At 42.6% G+C, this 22,618-nt stretch overlaps 1 protein-coding gene across 2 annotated transcripts in view; it reads left to right on the top strand.

Moving 5' to 3' along the window:
• LOC126297567 (fibrillin-2-like) overlaps positions 1 to 22,618 on the top strand; it is a 597,958-nt gene that overhangs the window by 342,854 nt on the left and 232,486 nt on the right. Inside the window, exon 14 of one of the 2 annotated variants that reach the window (XM_049988508.1) lies at positions 11,623 to 11,711. The exons of the other annotated variant lie outside the window; for it this stretch is intronic. Coding sequence (XP_049844465.1) covers positions 11,623 to 11,711 — 89 coding nt within the window. The remainder of the gene's footprint in view (positions 1 to 11,622; positions 11,712 to 22,618) is intronic. 2 annotated transcript variants of the gene reach the window in all.

Here is a 22,618-nt window from a genome sequence, read left to right as displayed (position 1 = left end):
TCTGTATTTAGGTTTCTTCAAAACAATATGGGGACAACACCCTAACCATGAAGAACACCCCCATACCATAACACCATCCAGTCAGTACTTCACAGTTGGCACTACACATGATGGCAGGCTATGTTCAAGAACCCAAATCCTACCATCAGATTAACACAGGATACAGCATGATTCATCTCCCTAAATCACTCCTTTCCAGTCATACACTCTCCAGTGACTTCATTCTTTACACTACCTCAAGTCTCACTTAACACTGACTACAGAAATGTGTGGATTGTGAAGAACTGCTCAACTATTGTACTCCATTGTTTTTAAATCCTTACACATAGTCATTGTGCTAGTCATACTGCTGGTAGTACATTGAAACTTGTGAGAGATTCCTTCTGCTGACTTCGTGCAATTTTTTACAACCACCTTCCACAAAGCTCAGTGCTCCCTGTCTCTCAGTACATGGGGTCTACCTCGTTTTGGTTTAACTGTGGCCATCCCTTCATGTTTCCACTTCACAATCACATCACTAACAATCAATTTGGGTGGCTTTATTAGGTTTGAAATGTTCCTAATGGATTTGTTACTCTGATAACATCTGATGTTCAGAATCATTGCACTCTCCTGCTGTAAAGGGCCTGCATCCAAACAAATACATTTGCCTCAAATATCAAGGCTGTATGAGAGGGAATGGCTGACATGGGAAAGATGGCAGTTATCAAAATGTAAGTACTGTCCTGTGTTAGTAGGTTTCATTAAATTTTTACAGTTATCATTCTCTCCATGTCAGATGTTCCCTCCCATACAGCCTTGGCATTCATGGCAGACATATTTGTTCAGATGTAGGCTCTTTACAGGAAAACACTACCATTCTCACTTCAACCTTCACTGGATGTAATTACCCCATTAGTTCAGTTAAAAAGCAGATTTTCCAGGCTGTCACATCCAGTCCTGGTACTGCTGATCCTTCCACTAAACAGAGGAATTCACAACCCGAGATCTATGACTTTTCTGAAATGGAGTAAAATCTGGATAATGGTGCCTCCCTCCACCCACTCAAGCATTTGAGAGAGGATGTAAAAAATGAACAAAAAATCGATTTTTCAAAAATGTGTTCATTTTGTAGTGCACATCTTTCTGAAGGTTGATATATAAAACATATACATCCAAGAAAATGTCAGACATCTTATTTGGGATTAAGTGTGCCAAAGTGCAGTGCCGCACCTCTTCACACAGCATTCTCTATTGCATGTCATTGTATTTCACTCTGTGGAATTGAAATGTGTGTATTTTGTAATGGTAGCCATCAGACCTATATTTAGGACAGTGGAAATTAAAATGTGCTGTGGTGGCTTTCCTGCTCCTCGTCAGCTACTTTCACATTCCACTATCCTTAAAAAAACTCACAATGAATGCTGGGTGGGATTATTTGTGACCAGGAGAAAAAGAACTCTATAGAAAATTTTCACTCTTTATTACCTGTTAGCTAAGAGCTTTCTGTTTTGTGTGACGTAAAATTAAATATAGGAAACATAAAACCAGTAAAGACAAGAGACAGGTAAGATAGTACAAATTTCTTCAATCCTTAGATCCCAGCATTTTTTCTCTCAATCTTGCTACAGCTTTACATGGCATACTTTCCTTTATGCACAGGAATCTATTACCTTATCAAATTATGTCAAACGTTTTGTTACATGAAAAACCAAAATTTCACTGTCTGTTGCTGAAAAAGTTGTTAATATGAATAGTACCCAGGACTGGTGTGGTTTCTTAATTTGATTACATCTATTTTGTGACTGTCTGCTAGATAAAATGAAATAAGCTTTTCTAATATTGCAGCAATAGTAACACACACCGAATAATTGATTCTGTTTTGACACAAATGGTTATTTTTAAAACCCCATTTACATAAATAACATGACTGAATACAATTGATGAGGTTCCAGTATCAAATGCCTATTAGGCCTACTACAAGTAAAAAGTTTTATGTTGGGAAATAGTTTTATATTTCATTCATATTCTTCAGTTTCTCAAGCATAAGACTTAAAATTAGTAGTAGTACACATTTTTTTACAAACTTGGAATCTTCATATTTTTCCATATAATTTGTGTTATTGAACCCTTTCTTATCCTTCCTCGTTCTAACAAACAATCTTGTCATCATTAATTCTGTAGCTATTTCTGCCGTTGCCAAAACTTATTCTCCTGTTAACTTCATCAACCCTGCCAGACTCAGAAGTTATTTATCCTGTGTTTATTCTCTAGTTAGGCATTATTACATGTTCGTCCAATGCATTTTCCATACTATTCCAAGAATAGATCTTCCGTGGCTGCTAAACAGGAACTGGACAACTGGCCCTTAGTAGTGAAGGAATCTGGCCAAAATTTTTCTATCAAAATTTCATTTTTCTTGGATACACCGAGAAGATAGTATGTAATCTTTCTTATCTGTTAGTCTTGTTAGCGGTTTATTTCCACTCTGGTAGTCTGACTCTATGTATTTCACTATAATTATAACGTTGCTTATCACATGCATACCATCAACCACATAAACAAACAATGATTGGTATTTACCAGTTCAAGTTTATTCAGCTCAGATTGTATAGCACTGTCCCCTTTTGTCTGTGGATTTTTTTTTTATTTCTTGGTACAACAGGGATTCCCCTGGCAGAGACATCACGTACACTATGCACACACTGAAAAATCACAACATGGTTCTCGTCCCCTAAAATTGCCACCCCTTGGATCTTGGGGTGGAAATACATCTCTTTTCACTCAGTGTTATCCTGGTCTTGAATGTGTTAATCAGCTACTTAGACAAGGCTATGACTCTGTAAAATATTGCTCTGAAATTAGGTTCATTCTGCTTGATATTTTGCCCATCACAGAAAAGATTTTCGTTGCCCTCCCAATCTCCGGAGTGTCCTTGTCAGACCCTATGCTCCTTCTGCACCCATTTCCCTACCCTGTGGCTCCTCTCTCTGTGACTTTACTAGCCCTGTAACTGGCAAAACATATGCTATCAAAGAAAGAGCCATTTCAGGAATGACACATGTTGTGTACCAACTGTTATGTCAACACTGTTTGGCATTTTACATTGACATGACTACCACCAGACTATCAGTTAGGATGAATAGGCATAGTCAGATTGTGTATAATGGCAACACACAATATCCTGTTGCAGAACATGTTCTACAACATCACAGTTGTGACCTCAGTGCATGTTTCACTACATGTGCCATCAGGGCTCTTCCCCAAGGTGCCAGTTTCTCAGAATTCTGCAGATGGGAATTGGCATTACAATATATCCCTGGTGCTCACCATCCACCTGGCCTTAATTTTGGTTAATTTCTTCAGTTTCAGCATTTCTCTCAGTAACTTTTCCTTTATTTATTCCCTTTCAGTTTACTGTATCTTGTATTGTCTGACCTGTGTATTTTTTCCCACCAACACATCTACCACATACAATGCACTTAGGTTTCTGCTCTTATTAACTTGTGCACAATGTTTTGTCAGTAATCTTGGTTTTGCATATTACCTATCCTCCACCTTTCAGCTCCCAGCTTTGAATATCTCATCCGGTGGAGTCCCAAACAATTGGTCTTTCCTTATCCTCTCCTGTTAGTCTCCCCTGACCTGACGTACTGGGCAGCTTTTCAGGCACTCTCCCCCTTTTCTAAACCTCACTAGTCCTTCTCCTTCACCCACCTTCCTTCCCCTTCTGCTTTTCTACCAGAAGAAGTCACTGGCTCCAAAAGCTTGCAAATTTTGATATCTTTAGACATGTTCTTTCCTTTTGCGACTTGGTGAATGGGCTTTTCCATCTATCCATTTTCATTATATTTTCAAAAATTGATAATTTTCTTTGATAAATTAGAATATAAATATTTTATTAAGAAGATCATAAGTACCATACCAGGAAACTGGTTGTAAGTCACAACAAGAAAGTTTTTACAGCTGCAAAGAAGGTCACAACAAGAAAGTTTTTACAACTGCAAAGAAGAAATAGCAATCAGCCACAGTTAATAATGCTGTTTATTGACACAAGTAGTGCTGTTATTGGTTCTGAATTGACAGCTGCATCTTCACATATATGTTAAAATTGTTATGTACGTTACTTGTTGGCTGCTTTTTAGCAACTAATGTAAACAAAACCAAATGTAATGTAACTGTGTGCAACCACCTGAAGATGAACATGTTGATTTGAAACATAATGGTGCTAAATGTGTAATGAAAAGCATTATTAATTGTGGCTGGTTGGTGTTTTCTTCTTTGCAAGAATTATCATGTATTCTGTACTCAACTACCGTCTCAAAAATGTCAGTTTGCAACAAAATAACGGAAGAAAATACACTCCTGGAAATTGAAATAAGAACACCGTGAATTCATTGTCCCAGGAAGGGGAAACTTTATTGACACATTCCTGGGGTCAGATACATCACATGATCACACTGACAGAACCACAGGCACATAGACACAGGCAACAGAGCATGCACAATGTCGGCACTAGTACAGTGTATATCCACCTTTCGCAGCAATGCAGGGTGCTATTCTCCCATGGAGACGATCGTAGAGATGCTGGATGTAGTCCTGTGGAACGGCTTGCCATGCCATTTCCACCTGGCGCCTCAGTTGGACCAGCGTTCGTGCTGGACATGCAGACTGCGTGAGACGACGCTTCATCCAGTCCCAAACATGCTCAATGGGGGACAGATCCGGAGGTCTTGTTGGCCAGGGTAGTTGACTTACACCTTCTAGAGCACGTTGGGTGGCACGGGATACATGCGGACGTGCATTGTCCTGTTGGAACAGCAAGTTCCCTTGCCGGTCTAGGAATGGTAGAACGATGGGTTCGATGACGGTTTGGATGTACCGTGCACTATTTAGTGTCCACTCGACGATCACCAGAGGTGTACGGCCAGTGTAGGAGATCGCACCCCACACCATGATGCCGGGTGTTGGCCCTGTGTGCCTCGGTCGTATGCAGTCCTGATTGTGGCGCTCACCTGCACGGCGCCAAACATGCAAACGACCATCATTGGCACCAAGGCAGAAGCGACTCTCATCGCTGAAGACGACACATCTCCATTCGTCCCTCCATTCACACCTGTCGCGACACTACTGGAGGCGGGCTGCACGATGTTGGGGCGTGAGCGGAAGACGGCCTAACGGTGTGCGGGACCGTAGCCCAGCTTCATGGAGACGGTTGCGAATGGTCCACGCCGATACCCCAGGAGCAACAGTGTCCCTAATTTGCTGGGAAGTGGCGGTGTGGTCCCCTACGCCACTGCGTAGGATCCTACGGTCTTGGCGTGCATCCGTGCGTCGGTGCGGTCCGGTCCCAGGTCGACGGGCAGGTGCACCTTCCGCCGACCACTGGCGACAACATCGATGTACTGTGGAGAGCTCACGCCCCACGTGTTGAGCAATTCGGCGGTACGTCCACCCGGCCTCCCGCATGCCCACTATACGCCCTCGCTCATAGTCCGTCAACTGCACATACGGTTCACGTCCACGCTGTTGCGGCATGCTACCAGTGTTAAAGACTGCGATGGAGTTCCGTATGCCACAGCAAACTGGCTGACACTAACGGTGGCGGTGCACAAATGCTGCGCAGCTAGCTCCATTCGCCGGCCAACACCGCGGTTCCTGGTGTGTCCGCTGTGCCGTGCGTGTGATTATTGCTTGTACAGCCCTCTCGCAGTGTCCGGAGCAAGTATGGTGGGTCTGACACACCGGTGTCAATGTGTTCTTTTTTCCATTTCCAGGAGTGTATTTGTTCCAAGTTGCATCAATGCTGAGGCACTACATTTAATTTGTGGTATTAAGGTACAGAAATACAGCATTAGGTGTTTTACCTATTTGGACTGTACTTAGCAAAAACCACAACCATGGAATCACAAAACAAGCACAGCTTGGCACAAAGACCATGTGCTGTCCACTAACCGATGTGTGAAAGACCTCCTCCACAACTTAGCGCCTGCATTAAGTCTAAGGACATGCAACAGAGTACTGAGAAAACAACAGCACTGAAAATGTGTTTTGTGAAAAAATGGCTCTTAGAATATTTTTTGTTATCGTAGTAACACGATTCACGTTTCCGTCGCACTTCACCTAGTCTAGACTGGCACTGTCTGCTAGATCTGCCCGATGTGAACTGACTGGGCACGGCCTGTGCTGCCTGAGTTGTTGTTCCACCGGCAGAGGGCGCAGCCGAATTCTTGCGTGCCCTCTGGTGGACGGGACTTTATTTTCGGCAATTACTGTCTGTGATGCGCCGTGCCGATGTGCGCCTCCCGCAATCTTTCTGGTGGCTACTGCACTCCTCCTGCTTCAGGGAATGAAGCCACTGTGATCCACTGCATCGGAAGGTGGAGCGTCATGCAGTAGCGATGACCTCCACGAAAATTGAAAGGCTGGAGTCAAGGGGATCTGCCAATCCTTGAGTCGGAACCTTCAAATATGGTTGGAAGTGACCCACACGAAGAGGGCCCCCGTCATCTCACCACCAGTGCCTGGGACAGAACGGGCAACAAGCCGTCGAACTCTGGATCCCGGTCCGCCTTGGGAGGGGCAAGACCCAGTGGCAGGGACGATGGGGAAGGGATGACCACAGGTGAACCAGCCTCCTGAGAAATCGGGCCTGCGAGGGGGGCTGGCTCTCGCCGGGGCATTTCTAACGATGGCGAGGTCGGTGCTAGAGCTACTTGAGGCTGCCAAGGCTGAGAACCATCGCAGTGTGGAGGAGTCAGAGGTGGGAGTGGCTGTAGCGTCCCCTGAGAAAACAACACGGATGCTGGTCATAGGGTGGGTGCCCAAACGTGGACATAGCGGATTTTGGTGGCGACGTACCTCCTGGTCTCTCGCCTGCAAGGTATAGAGCCGGCGGCCATTGCGGTGCAGGACCACCGCCGGTATCTAACACAGATTGCGGCCAAACTCTCGTGCCCAGTGGAAAGCCGGGTACCCCGTTTTACAAAGACTGGCAAGGACCAGGCTGGAGGAGGTGCAGCAGAGTCCAAGGTTGGCACCCGTGGAGGAGCTCTGCGGGGATGCGTTCTCCCATCATTTTGGTCTGGTATGCCATCAGGAAAAACGTCAACGCTTCCTCCGCAGGAGATTCGTGCAAATACTTTTTCATCTGTGTCTTAAATGTGCACACCATGTGCTCAGGTTCCCCATTCGATTGTGGATGAAAGGGGGGAGAGCAAACATGCCAAATACCGAAGCGCCTACAAAATCCTGGAAGGTCTGCAAAATAAACTGAGGTCCATTGTCCGATACCAGGGTGCCTGGCAGACCTTCCACAGAAAAGATTATTGCTAGTGCCTGGATTGCAACTTCTGAAGTGGTTGAGGAGCAGCAAAATCACCTATGGGAATCAGGAATAAGCGTCAATGACAATGAGCCAAAAGCCATTGAGAAACGGGCCTGCAAAATCTATGTGAACACGTTCCCATGCCTGGGTTGCAGAGGGCCATGAAGAGAATGCTGATCTGGAAAACGCCTGTTGGCTCGCACACTGGGAACAGGCGGCCACCAAGTGCTCAATTTCTCTCTCAATACAGGGCCAGTACACATGTCTGCGGGTCAGTGTTTTAGTACGGGAAAAACCCCAGTGCCCCTCATGTAATAACGTGAGGACCTCCCTTCACAAACTTGCAGGAACAACCACGTGAGGAGCTGTATCATCCGTAGCCAGAAGTAGAACTCGTTCCAAGACTGAGAGGCGGTCTCGTAGAACAAAATAATTACGAAGAGGGTCCGAGGTCCGATCTGGAGGTTGGGACGACCACCCCTGCTGAACGAGGCGAACTATTTGCCAGAGAACCGGGTCATCTGCCGCTTCCCTGGTGACTCTAGAACTAGTGATCGGGAAGCCATCAATCGCTTCGCGGGACGCCACATACAAATGAAAACACATAATCTCCACCCGATTGAACTTAGCATCCAGGCCCAGTGGAAAGTGGGAAACAGCGTCGGCATTGGCATGTTGTCCAGTAGGGTGAAAATGAATGTCATAATGGTACTTAGAGAGGAACAAGGCCCAGCGCTGCAATCTGTGGGCCGCACTATCTGGAATCTGAGAGGTGGGGCCAAATAACAATATTAATGGCTTATGGTCAGTCATTAACTGAAACTTCGTGCCATACAAGAAAGGGTGAAACTTGGTAACAGCGTAGACAATGGCCAAAGCCTCTATCTCCATCTGGGAGTAATGGGCCTCTGTGGGACTAAGAGTTTTAGATGCAAATGCCAGTGGGTGCTTGGAGCCATCTGCGTTGCAATGGGCGAGGACCGTCCTCACCCCATACTGCGAAGCATCTGTAGCCAGGACCAACAGCTTATTGGGGTCAAAAGTAGCCAAACAAGGTGCTGACATGAGGAGGTCCTTCAACGAGGTGAACACTCGCTCGAATGCAGGCGACCAATCAAAAGGAACACCTTTGCGCAGAAGGCAATACAGGGGGCGGGCTATGGTGGAAGCCCTGGGAATGAACCGGTGGTAATAGGCAATCTTGCCTAAAAAAGCTTGCAACTCCTTCAGCAAAGCGGGCCGCGGAAGGTCGACGATAACTTGGATCAAACTTCCTAGCGGCTGGACACCATGCCGAGAGATGGTGTAGCCCACATATTCAATGGACGGTTGGAAGAAGTTCGTCTTACGCAGGCCCATGGACCTGAATTTGAGAAAGAGGGTTCAAAGGTTTGCAAGTGTTCCTTCGTGCTGCGACCTGTGACAGTTATGTCGTCCAGGTAATTAATACAATGAGGGATTGTCGACGTGACATGCTCAAGATAACACTGAAATATCGCCGGGGCACTGGATATTCCGTAGGCCAACCACTGGTATTAGTAAAGGCCAAACGGGGTGTTGACGACCACCAGCCGTTTGGAGTCCTCATCAAGTAGTATCTGATGATAAGCCTCTGAAAGATCGATTTTCGAAAAATATTGGCCCCAATTGGGAATTAGTGGTAGCCTTGAAACCGCCACAAAGACATAATTTTCCTGAGGGTTTCCTGACAATAACGAGGGGCGAAGCCCACTCACTAGAAGAAATGGGAAGAATGACCCCAAGGGCTGTCAGCCAGTCTAGCTCTGCTTTTACCTGAGGGCAGAGAGCCAAGGGGAATTACCTCGCTTGTAGAAAATGCAGGTGAGCCAATGCCTTCAACGTCAAGTGAGCTTCAAAGTCTGAAACATGCCCCAGGCCCTCCTCAAAGATATCCTTGAAGTCAGAGATCAAAGATTCCAGTGATTGATAGGGAACGTCTTTGGAGACCAACTGCATGGTGTCTGCGATAGACACCGGAGCTTGTATCACTGACAACAATAAAAGTAAGAGGCTGAGTGACTGATTTGTAAGTAACGTTGCTAGTGAATTGACCCAGTTGGGGAATGAACTGGTTACCATAACCGCATAGACGCCGGTAAACTGGCGCCAACGGGGGCAACCCAAGGTCAGAGTAAGTTTGTGCATTCAACAAGGAAACTGCCGCGTCCGTATCTACTTGCAGCTGTAATTGGCACGACCGAACCGACACCTCGATAAAGAGTTTGTGTGCTGATGCATCGGGAGCCTGGCCCAATGAAACTTCCTGGATGCCAAAGTCCATGTCCTCTCTACCTGCTTCCTTTCATTCTTTTGAGGCTGAGCGGCAAACTTTAGGAATGTGTCCTTTTTTATTACTTTAGCGACAAACAGCCCAACGCTGGGGGCACTCTGATCAATCATGATGTATATAGCACAACACACAGGACAGTAACAGGGGCTGGCAGCCAGAACTCTGTTTACGCACCATGTGGGAGGGGCCGTAAAAGCCTGGATTGTGCCTCTCGCACGTCGTCCTCCCCGGACGCCCTGAACCGCTGCGACGTTGCACCATGTTTCCAACTGTTGACTTGTGCCATGAGAGACTTCATACGATTGAGCAATGGACAGGACTTCCTCAAGGGAAGGGTCTTCCAACTGCAGGGCCCGTTGCTGGACCTCCCTATCAGGGGCCGAACGAACAATGACGTTATGCACCATAACGTGGGCATACGACTCTCACAACTGCTCTGTGACAAAAAGACACTTGCCACTAAGACCATGCAGGGTAATGGCCCACGCCTGGTAAGACTGATGGGGCTGTTTCTTGCATTGACAGAACTCGACCCTAGCCACCACAACAAGCGTGTGACGGCAATAATATGAAGACAGCAATGAACACAATGCGTTAAAAGACAAGGACGAGGGTTCCTGCAACGATGCTAGCTGCCGCAAAACTTGATACACTGAGGGAGATATCCAAGACAAAAAAAGAGCACGACATACCTCCGCATCGGCAACATGAAATGCCTGGAAATGCTGTTGAAGGCAATGTTCATATGCATCCCAATCTCCGCCGTCTCGTCATATGGGGGAAAGGGAGGAGGGAACGGCGCTGGAGCAGACTGCGTGGAGAGCAATGCCGGAAGCACTCGTTTCATGGTAGCCATGAGCTCCATCTGCTGCTCAACCAAAACCCGCACTAAATTCTCCATGCCATGGATAAGCTGCGAAACCAGAACGATGACGCAACATGCGAAAGAATGACCCTACACGTCACCAGTTGTGTAGTAACACGATTCATGTTTCCATTGCACTTCACCTAGTGTAGACCGGGAACTGTCTGCTAGACCTGCCTGATGTGAACTGACTGGGCACAGCCCATGCTGCCTGAGTTGTTGTTGTTCCGCCGGCAGAGGGCGTGGTCGAATTCTTGTGTGCCCTCTGGTGGACAGGACTTTACTTGCAGCAATTACTGTCTGTGACGCGCTGTGCCGGTGTCCACCTCCCACGATCTTTCTGGTGGCTACTGCAGTTATCACTCTTCCTTTGTTGAAAAATGAAATCATAATCATACTTCATAATTAAATACAGTAATCCTCTGAGATGTATGCTATTGCAAGAAAGACTGCATTCCATTTTTGCATGGGAGAGCTATTAATATTCTTAATGCTTTTGAAGTTCTTTTACCTCATGATTTTTGCTCATTCCCTTTCATCCTGGGTGGCCAGCATATATCTCAGTTCTGCTTAGTACCTTACAGATTGTCAGCACAGTTACTTGAAAGTAGAAAGTCAAAGACAAAAAATCAGATCTGAAATTAGTAATATGAATGAGTAACATATCAATATAAAGTCTAATGTCATTGATTGTTTATATCATCCCACATTTGGCCAAATTATGAATTTAAAGTAGATCATTTTCGAAGCTTGATAATGTTATATTCCCTTACACTATGGGCGGTTTTGATCTCAAGCTAACTGAAGTAATCTGATTGTAAATCATTCACCACTAGACCATTAACATGCATTGCAAAAGGAAGCTCATCTGTCTACAAACTGCCCCAGACTACAGTGTTGGTAGGTTGTGTAGATTGCCATATAGAATTCTGAGGCTGTACGTAATTATTGTTGCATTAACAATCATGTCTGTCTGAGTTTTTGCAGTGCCCGGCCAACTACAAGTGGTTTTTGTCCTTTGCAAAGAATGTAAAAAGTATTTCTGCAATTAATTCCACACCTCTTTTCACTACAATAATCATTGTTTAGTTATGATAATGTAATGATTATTATTAGAAAGAAATTAATTGTTTCTTACAGATGCAGAAATACCAATGGCAGCTTCATCTGTGACACAAATGTCAACTGTCCTCAAGGATATAAGAAATCACTTTCTGGGGAGTGTGAAGGTGAAACACATTTAAGAAAAACACTGCCTGACAAAAAACATTAAAGCACCCAGAAGAAATGGTTGGATGTCAATGTAACTTTGTACATGTACACACCATTGGTCACAAATGTAAATGATTAGAGACGCAATTCTCTCTGACTGGTAGAACAGGCACCAGAGTGAATTGTGTTTGTTAATATATAGTGTTGTTACCACTCCTGGTAGGATATATAAGCATCAGAAGTTGAGTTATCATTGTGAAGGACACGGGAATACTGGATACTCATGTCAGACAGTGTTATCAGCACGTGACAGACTTTGAAAGGGGCCTCATTGTACGTCTCCATTTGCCTAGCTTGTCAAATTGTGCAATTTCCAGAATTGTAGGGCATTTGGACAGGACAGTGGCTGGATGTTGGAGTGCATGGGAACATGAAGGCAGACATACTCATTGCCAAGATTCTGTTCAATCCCATCTAACCACCACAAGGAAGCAGCACCTCATTATGCACCAAGCACATCATAACCTCTCCACGTCTGCGCCTGCCATCCTAGAACAAGTAACAGACTACTTGATATGTTCTGTGTCATCTCACACCATTTGCTGGAGATTATCAGCAGCCCAACTAGAGAATTACTCCCAAGCATAGGCTGTCATTAACATTACAACACAGGTGAATACATCTGAAGTGGTGATATGATCAGGAAACATGGACTGCTGATAAATGGCTTTGCATTGTGTTCAGTGATGAATCACAGTTCTGCACTACCTCGTGTGTCCGTTGTCGGCGAGCACGGCAGTGACCTGGGGTAAGGTCCCATTCCTGTTGTGTTTTGGAGAGCCGCAGTGGTGTCACTCCTAGTGTCATGATATGAGTAGTGACTTCAGGTTACAACTGACAGTGACTGAGGGAACTCTGATGGCACAAAAATGGTACATCACAGACATCCCATGTCCTCAAGTGTTCTCTTTCAAGTGACAGTTTTGTGTTTCACCTCTCAACAGGACAGTGCTTGCCTACACATTGCAAGTGCCTGTATGAACTGTCTCAATGATGTTCAGGTACTTCCATGGCCAGCAAACCCCAGGTCTGTTCCTGATAGAACTTGTGTGGGACCAGCTTGACTATGAACTCTGTCCCAGCCCCACTACCAAGGATATCGAGGACAGTTGTGGGCTAGCTTGTCTCAGGAGAGGATACAATGGCTTTATAGCTGCCAACCAAGTCAGTGCCTGCATCCAGGCCAGAGTGATTTTAACATCATACTGATAATTGGTTCATACTACTAAATTCTAGGTAAATTTGACTCAGTTTTGTAATCATCGAACTAACGTCACACACCTCCTGAACACAAGAAGTATCATTTTGTTTTCTCATCATCTTCTGGATGCTTTACTGTTTTTAATGCTGTAAAAACATAATGCTATATCAGAATATATATGACTTTTTATTGGTTTCCTTTAGGTTAAATGTGTTTCTTCGATCATTTATGTTCATGTGTGATCATATACAGCAGTTTTAGCTTCTGCTAACCATAAGTGGCAACTGGTTGCTTCACTTAAAATGAATGATAGCCAGATGATGTAAGTGAAAATAATATTAAATGCTTTAAATAGAGTGCAGTTAAATAGATGTGAACACTTAAATCAAATTTTAACCAGCTTACATAAGTAAAAATAATTGCAACTGGTTTAAAAAGATTTCAGTCAGAAATAAATGTGAAATTTTAGGAGCTCTATCTATATTTTCATTCATGAGGCATCACATGTTGCAAAAATGTAGTTTTTTCTTAGTGTTAATAAAAAATTACAGACACTAATAACCATAACAATGAATGAGAGAACCATGTTTCCATCTGTTTTTGTCATTTGTGCAACATGTGGCATCCTGCTTTGTTTCCTGGCATTATTTTGACTGGCAAAGCTGATCCAAAGTCTTTCCTTGGTTCAAGTTCATGAAACACCTTCATAGGCCCATGTTCATGAATGAAGATGGAGTGAGGGAGATACTGATGGCTTCCTCAGAGGATGCCATTACCATCACTTTCAACATTAAGCAACTTGACATCTGTGTCAGACACTGGTTGGAATGTAATAGTGGTCAGGGACTAAATTCCAGAAAAAATTGTGGTAGCAAACTGAAGGGCTCTGACTGATACTGTGGTATTTGAAGCCCCACTGAATTTATTTACCAGAGTCAAGACTGTGATGTCTGATGTGGCCATCATCCATGTGATGTACAGAAAGTTGAAAGGGTCACCAGTTGGTTGTGGGCACAAGTGATACCAATCCCAGAGTACTCAATCAATATCAGCATTGATGTGAGAAAAAGAAATGTGCCACCTGGCCAGAGTTTTCATTTTTTCTATCCCCCAGTGAGATGGGTGGTGCAGGTGTAATCACCAGCTGAAGGGCATTTGTCACCTTACATTCTGTATCTTCTGTTTACAGCAGAATGAAGCTATAGTTCTCATTTAGGTGATAGTGGGGTGAAAAATATGTTGAGGTAGGTGATCTGAACATCAATGCCAGACATACTTGACCACTGTTCAAAGTACTCACTATGTGAATTTCACCACTTTGAATACTGAACAGTAAAATTAGCTAATGTGTGCTGAAGACTGTCATCCAATAATTCTTCATACAAGACTAACTGTTTATGAGGGCACACATAAAAGGTGTCACTGTTGTTGTGCTGAGCTGTGTGGTGGCACTGTAATGCAGTGAATGATTATAAGTAATAAGAAACAGAGTGCACCTACAGAGGCACTATGTTTTTTTATCGAGGGAGTGTTGGCTTTAAAAGTGTGATCAGCAGTTTTTGGTCTGTTATCAAATGTGATTGTGTTTCAAAAATAGTACATGAAATTTCTTAACTTAAAATTGATAGCTACTGTCTTCTTCATTATCTGTAAGTAATTTAGTCATGTTTTAGAAGCATAAGCTATGGGCTGTTCCAACCCATCTGGAGTTTTATGCAACAGAGCGATTTTAGCAACTAGAAAGCTTTGTTGCATGGTACATTCCAGGTACATTTTATATCTTTACATCAAAACTGATTCTAAGAGTAGGAAATTTTGTGTGTTAATAGTCTTTAATCTTATGAAAAGGAAAGTTGCTACTCACCTTATAGTGGAGACGCTGAGTTGCAGATAGGCACAACAAAATGACTGTCACAATATAAGCTTTACACACACACACACACACACACACACACACACACACACACACACACATGACTGCAGCCTCTGGCAGCTGAGGCCACACTGGCAGAGGCTCCAGTCATGTGTGTATGAGTGTGAGTTGCATATGCTTGTGTGTGTGTGTGTGGGGGGGGGGGGGGGGGCGCACCTCATCTATTTCTGACAAAGGCCTCATTGGCCGAAGCTTATATAGGGGAGTCACTAACTATTGCCACCTAGAATAACTCTGAAAGTATGATAGTAGCTGAAATGTTTGTGGGACAAATGTTTCATGGGATAACGGCGGCCATAATATGACATTGGGATTTTTGTTGCTAGGTGGGGTCACTTCAGAGATGTGAAGCTCAACTTCTTTTTTTTAAAAATGGGATGCTATTGTTTAGTACTTATTTTCTGATAGCGGCCATCGAGACAAATCTAGTGGTGTGTAACAGTAAGGTCTTTGAAGGTCACAAAGGTGTCATGAACATCTATTTACAGAAGGTGTTTGAAGTTATGACCGTTGGTGTCAATGCAGTGCTGCAATCTTCTTATCTTGGATTGAGTGGTATTCCTTATCACTTCAGCACTTATTGAAGCACGTGCTCTGACAATTCTCTCTTGTGTATTATGCAAATTGTAAATATTTGCCGAATACAGCATATCCCTCTAACATGCCATTGACATGTAAACACTGTTCAGTGGGTTTGGAATACAACACTAATTGGAATGGTAAGACGAGTATCTTCGAATCAAGTGAATGTGAATGATATATTCTTTCGAAGAACAAGTTGATATGCTTCTCATTTACGGAGAATGCCAATGAAATTCAGTGAGAGCTAGACTTATATGCTGAAAGATAGCCTCAATGTGCTCACCCTACATATCGTACATTTAAATAAGTGTATGATAAATTGAGAAAAACTGGATTTTTAACTCATCGGAAACATATCCAGCAAAGGAAAGTTACTAACTTGGAAATGGAAATTGGTACTCTTGGCACTGTGGTTCAAGAACCTTGTGTTAATTCATGTCACATCACAAGGGAATCTGGCTTAAGCGAAAGTAGTGTTGTTTGTGTTCTGCATTGCCATAAATATCATCCTTACCATATCAGTCTCCACCGAGAATTAAGTGGTATGGATTATATGCGTCGCATTGAATTCTGCCGATTTGCTCAACCTCAGATTCAAAGGGATAATAAATTTATTAATTTGATTTTATTTTCTGATGAGGCTACATTCATGAACCACAGAAATGTTAATTTTCATAACATGCATTATTGGGCAACTGAAAATCCACGCCGGCCGCGGTGGTCTCGCGGTTCTAGGCGCGCAGTCCGGAACCGTGCGATTGCTACGGTCGCGGGTTCGAATCCTGCCTCGGGCATGGATGTGTGTGATGTCCTTAGGTTAGTTAGGTTTAAGTAGTTCTAAGTTCTAGGGGACTGATGACCACAGCTGTTGAGTCCCATAGTGCTCAGAGCCATTTGAACCATTTTTGAAAATCCACGTTGGCTGTGGCAAGTTGCACACCAAAAACCGTGGTCAGTAAATGTATGGTGTGGGATTCTGGAGAACAGAATTATAGGTCCCTATTTCATTGAAGGAAATCTTAATGGTAGGATGTACACCACATTCGTACAAGAAACGTTAGGTCCGTTATTGGAAGAAACACCTTTACGAACAAGGAACAGAATGTGGTATCAAAACAATGTGTGTTGGACACATTTTTCACTGATGGCTGCAAATGAGTTGCAGAGACAATTCCCAAATCATTGGATTGGATGCAGAGGAGATATGTTGTGACTGGCTTGTTCGCCTGACTTAATGCCTCTGGATGTTTTCTTGTGGGGATTTATAAAAAACATTGTTTATTATAAAGACGTTCCAAATACACCTTAAGGTATGTGAGAGAGAATTGTCAGAGCATGTACTTTGAAAAGTGCTGATGTGATAAGGAGTACCACTCAATCCATGATAAGATGATTGCAGCACTGCATTGATACTTACATTTACACATCACTGGATTCGTCTCAATGGCCCCTGCCAGAAAATAAGGAACAAACTATAGCATTATATGTATATATATATTGAAAACAAAGATTCCATGACTTACCAAGCGGGAAAGCGCTGTTAGATAGGCACAATAAAAAAAAAAAAAAAAAAAAAAAAAAAAAATAAAAAAAAAAATAAAAAAAAAAACCACGCACACACACACACACAAAATTTCGAGCTTTCGCAACACGCGGTTGCTTCGGCAGGAAAGAGGGAAGGAGAGGGAAAAATAAAAGGATGGGGGTTTTAAGGGAGAGGGTAAGGAGTCATTCCAATCCCAGGAGCAGAAAGACTTACCTTAGGGGGAAAAAAGGACAGGTATACACTCGCGCGCGCCCACACACACATATCCATCCACACATATACAGACGTGGATGGATATGTGTGTGTGCGCAAGTGTATACCTGTCCTTTTTTCCCCCTAAGGTAAGTCTTTCTGCTCCTGGGATTGGAATGACTCCTTATCCTCTCCCTTAAAACCCACATCCCTTCATCTTTCCCTCTCCTTCCCTCTTTCCTGATGAAGCAACCGCGGGTTGCGAAAGCTCGAAATTTTGTGTGTGTGTGTGTGTGTGTGTGTGTGTGTGTGTGTGTGTGTTAGTGTGGTTTTTTTTATTGTGCCTATCTACCAGGGATTTCCTTCTTGGTAAGTCATGGAATCTTTGTTTTTAATATATTTTTCCCATGTGGAATATATATATATGGAATGTAAGAATATTATGAAAAGGAAAAAAGTTGCTACTCACCATATAACAGAGATGCTGAGTCACAGATAGGCACAACAAGAAGACTGTCACAATACAGGGTTAGTCACTAACTACTGCCATCAAGAATAACTCCAAAAGTATGATAGGAGCTGAAAAGTTTGTGGTACAAAAGTTGTATATGGCCGCCCTCGTCCTATGCAACTTTTGTCCCACAAACTTTTCAGCTCCTATCATACTTTCGGAGTTATTCTTGATGGCAGTAGTTAGTGACTCACCCTGTATTGTGACAGTCTTCTTGTTTTGCCTATCTGTGACTCAGCATCTCTGCTATATGGTGAGTAGCAACTTTCCTTTTCATAATATTCTTACATTCCATCTTGGATTTTCCATTGGTTGATTGTTCCTTAATAATTTACTTTTTGTAGAAAAGATGGCAGGTAATCTGCATCTGACTGAAATACTTCCATTGTGGCTCCTGTAAATATTATTTTGTGTAAATTATTCAATTGTTATAAGCATCATAATCATAATTGTCATCATCATCTATTTATCATCATCAGCCATATGACATCTACATCTGCCTGAAGGGTTCATGTAGACATTTCCACACATCTCATAGAATGTTGATACTTTTGGAGTAAAGATGACCACTCATCGAAACGCCAGAAAGACACACACACACACACACACACACACACACACACACAAACAAACACACACACACACACACACACACACACACACACACACAGATGCCTATGCCCTTACATAGCATTAGCTGGACACACAGTCTTCAACTATACGTTTCCATGTCCATGCTTCATGTTTTGTAATTTTATCTATCCACCTTCCATAAAGTTATCATCTTGTCTTGCTGTTTTCTTATCTCTTGGAATCCAACAAGGAACATCCTTGGTCTATCTGCCATCTCTTTGCCTTATCTCATATGCCATCCACCTCCTCCTCATTGTTACTGTGGTCATAATTATATATACCACTCCTGTCAAGATCCATCTGTTTATTTTCATGTCTGTTCTAGTAATTCTCAACATGCAGTATTTCCATTACTCACTGAGCACCCCTTAGTTCTTGAATGGATTTCACATTGGAAGTCTATTTCTTCCTGTGATAAATCTCAAGTGGCAATGAACATGTATTGTGATCTTTCTGTTCTGGATTCATTGGAAGTTTAATTTTGAAAACTATTTAAGTTACCAAAAACACCCCAGGCCACTGTTCAGTTCCAATTTTTAATGACCATCCACTCACCATCAGCAGCCCTATACACAAAAACTCATGAACTGGCTTCATGCCCTTTTATATAATTTGTGCTGATTTGTCAATAGGGTGGCCGAGCAGTTATAGGCACTACAGTCTGGAACTGCATGACTGCTACGGTCACAGGTTCGAATCCTGCCTCGGGCATGGATGTGTGTGATGTCCTTAGGTTACTTAGGTTTAAGTAGTTTTAAGTTCTAGGGGACTGATGACCTCAGAAGTTAAGTCCCATAGTGCTCAGAGCCATTTGAACCATTTGTCAATATGTTGGTTATACGTTAATTTAGTTTATGATAACTTCCCTTGCTTGTTGTTGAAGTTTATCTACACGAGAGGAAAACAGTACAGTGTCATCAGCAGAACTAGATGATTCAAACATGTTCTGTTAACATACAAGGTTAGGTGAAATTCGTGCATTTGGGCTTCACAGTGCCGCTCCTCACATGCTAATGATAAAAAATGGCTCTCACAAAATTTCATCAGGTGAGTACATCCAGCAGATAAAGGATGTTAAAGAGTGGCAGTCTGGCAACACTGTAATCACATCTATGGTAACTACCTCCATTAGCACATGTATGGTAACTACCTCCATTAGCACATATTTGTTCTGCTGTAGAGTTAGTGCAGTGGATAGAGTTTTGTGTTAGCATGCAGTAGATTGATGGTTCAATCCTTGATTGAGGCACGTGGTAAATGTAGTCCCTGTGGTACGGTGTCTGGCATCTTACTAGTCAACAGTGATTGCAGCTTGTCCTCCAGAAAACATTCACACTTACATACTATAGTCATAGGAATGGAAGATTGGTCAATTTTGAAAGAAGCCCTTTTCAAATGATGGGCATCAATTTATTTGCACCACTTCATCGACTAGATGTGAAACCAGTTTTCTTTGTACTCTCCTCCAGTGGTCCCATAGATTAGTACCAACTATTATTCTTGCTTCGTTCAGATCCATTACATTTCATTAGGGACTTATGTTACCGGTAGGACTAACAATGTGCTTTGCGAATAATCTACAAACTCAGTTACTATTTCTATGTTTTATCACCATGTTCCCCCTAATTATGCCTTTAAACATTGAGTCTGGTAACCACATGATGTTTAGTATGTAACTCAATGCATTGTTATTATTATTATTATTATTATTATTATTATTATTATTATTCTATTTATGAGATTATGGAAAAATCATGTCTATTAACATTAGGGAAACAGTGTAATTCAAAACCGAAAATTTCAGTTTCACAATTAGCAGTGTCGGGATGAATCAATCAGAACAGTTCTGTCAGAGGGGCAATGCGCATTAGTTGGAACAGTGCACAGGCCTGATGGTGTGTTTATATTGTATGTGCTGTGCACTGGACAGGGACTAGTTGCGAAAGGAGTAACGTGTCTTTGGCAGACTCCAATGTACATGTATACGTGTATTAAATTTTTTTCATTGTAAACCTCTAAACCAGTGTGGCAGACGTATATACAAACGATGAATATGTGGATATACCTCGTGTCCTTGATGCATCTGATAACAGGGCTGGTGTTGGCACTCATGAATATGCTGTTAGATATCCTCATCAAAGCCATCAGATAAAAATGTGTTTTGTCATCTGGAGTTGTGCCTTTGGGAGTCAGGATCTCTCCTTCCACCATCGCGTGACAGAGGTCATCCATGGACTCATCATACTCCGGCTACTGATGAAGCTATTTTGGAGGTCATACACCAAGAACTTCAGTGAAATACATGTAGCATAGCAAGTCAGCTGTGTGTCCCGCAATGCACGGTCATTAACATGCTGCACAAGTATGGGCTGCACCCCTATCATTATACTTTCACCCAACACCTGCATCCTGCAGATCACCATCAACAGATGCAATTCTGTGAATCGTTCCAACAACAACAGGAAGCCAACGATAATTTTGTAAACATTGTAATATGGTCAGATGCTGCAGCATTCATTTGTGAGGGTGTCCTCAATATGCACTGTGCCCACCATTGGTGTGAGATTAGCCTGCACGTCACTCATGACCGTGGATACAAGTTCACTTTGGTATCAATGTCTGGGCTGAAATATTGGGCAACAGGTGTTTGGGCCCCTACACGTTGCCTGACTGCATTCCTCTCAAACTCTCTGCCTGATGCGCTGGAGGATGTTCCACTACATGTTTGACAGAGGATGTGGTTCCAACATGATAGTGCACCTCCACACTCTGGAATTAATGTGCTACAGTATTTGGACAGAACATTTCCAGGGAAATGGATCGGACATGGAGGTCCAATTGTATGGCGACCATGTTCACCTAACCTAAATCCCCTGGATTTCTTCCTGTGGGGCCACCTGAAGGAGCACTTGTACTCTACTCCGCTGTGAATGTGGAAGAATTGGTAGCATGTGTTCATGCTGCTCTTGTTACTGTGGATGCAGCTTTGCTGCAAAGGATATCAAGCTCTATGATCCGGTGAGTTGCACAATGTTTGGATGAACAGGAAGGTTGCTTTGAGCATTTGTTGCTCTAAGGACAATGTATTCTATTGTGAAGATAATGCGGTTGTTAATATGGACATTATTAGTGTCACTGGTTGCTAATGTGTACATCTGAGAGCGCATATTGCGTATAGTATAAATGATAAGTAGATGTGTTATTTTACTGTGCTATCATCTTTAGCATCTCGAAATTGACATTGGTTTCCTAGTTATTCTGTCCTATTACAGGTCACTTGTTTCAACTATTTCTTCTTTGTCTAAGCACATATTTGTTATGTTCATTGTTACAAAATGTTATAAATTTAGGATACATGTGACCTAAGAAACAGTGTTTATTAAAGTATGAAACTTCAGAATGAAATTAGCAAATAAAAAAAAAAGAATAAAATGCACCTCAATACAAGATCGAAACCTTTACCTCCTGCATGCCAACTGAAAACTCTATCCACTACATCAACTGTACAGCACAACTGAGATGTGCTGACAGAGGTAGTTACCATACATGTAGTTACAGTGTTGCCAAATTGCCACTCTTTAGCATTCTTTTTCTTCCAGATGTACTCGCCTGACGAAATTTTGTGAGAGACATTTTTTTATAGCTGGCATGTGAGGAGTCGCACTGTGAAGCCTGAGTAAGCGAATTTTGCTTCACCCTGTATATTCATATTGTGTATGTTTGGTGCCCTCCAGCTTGTAGAAATTGTAATTACATCATCTTATGAATTAACTGTTCAACAAAACTGCTTTGTGATAGTGTTTTAGTAATTAGTTTGATGTTCGATGGATCAATATGCACAATAAATCGTAATGAAGTGGAATGAGTCATTTTACATTGACTTCGCAAATTGATTTGTAAATATGTCTACAAACTGAACATTTGTAAGTTGGACATGTAAAAAAAAAAAAAAAGAACTGAAGATGTGAGTTAGTAATTCTTTCCCACCACCTTTTAGACATTAGAATAATAGAAATTTGTTTTCTTTATCTTGACGGACTAGTTTTGGGTGTTGCCCATCATCAGCAGTATAAATATTACACGAAAGATGGATGTAAGTTACTTATTACAAGAAATATGTGTTGTTTGTGGAATGATGATTCTGCTACCACAAAGTAGCATTTGTTGAATAATTAACTAATCAGATGACATATTTACTATATATTCTTTGTGTCTTCCCAGTTCATGGATCTGAAAACTGCTTCTCAGGCCTCTGGGAATAGTTTT

Source organism: Schistocerca gregaria, chromosome X (assembly GCF_023897955.1).
Source record: "Schistocerca gregaria isolate iqSchGreg1 chromosome X, iqSchGreg1.2, whole genome shotgun sequence".
NCBI lineage: Eukaryota > Metazoa > Arthropoda > Insecta > Orthoptera > Acrididae > Schistocerca > Schistocerca gregaria.
This window is presented reverse-complemented; position numbering and strand designations above follow the sequence as displayed.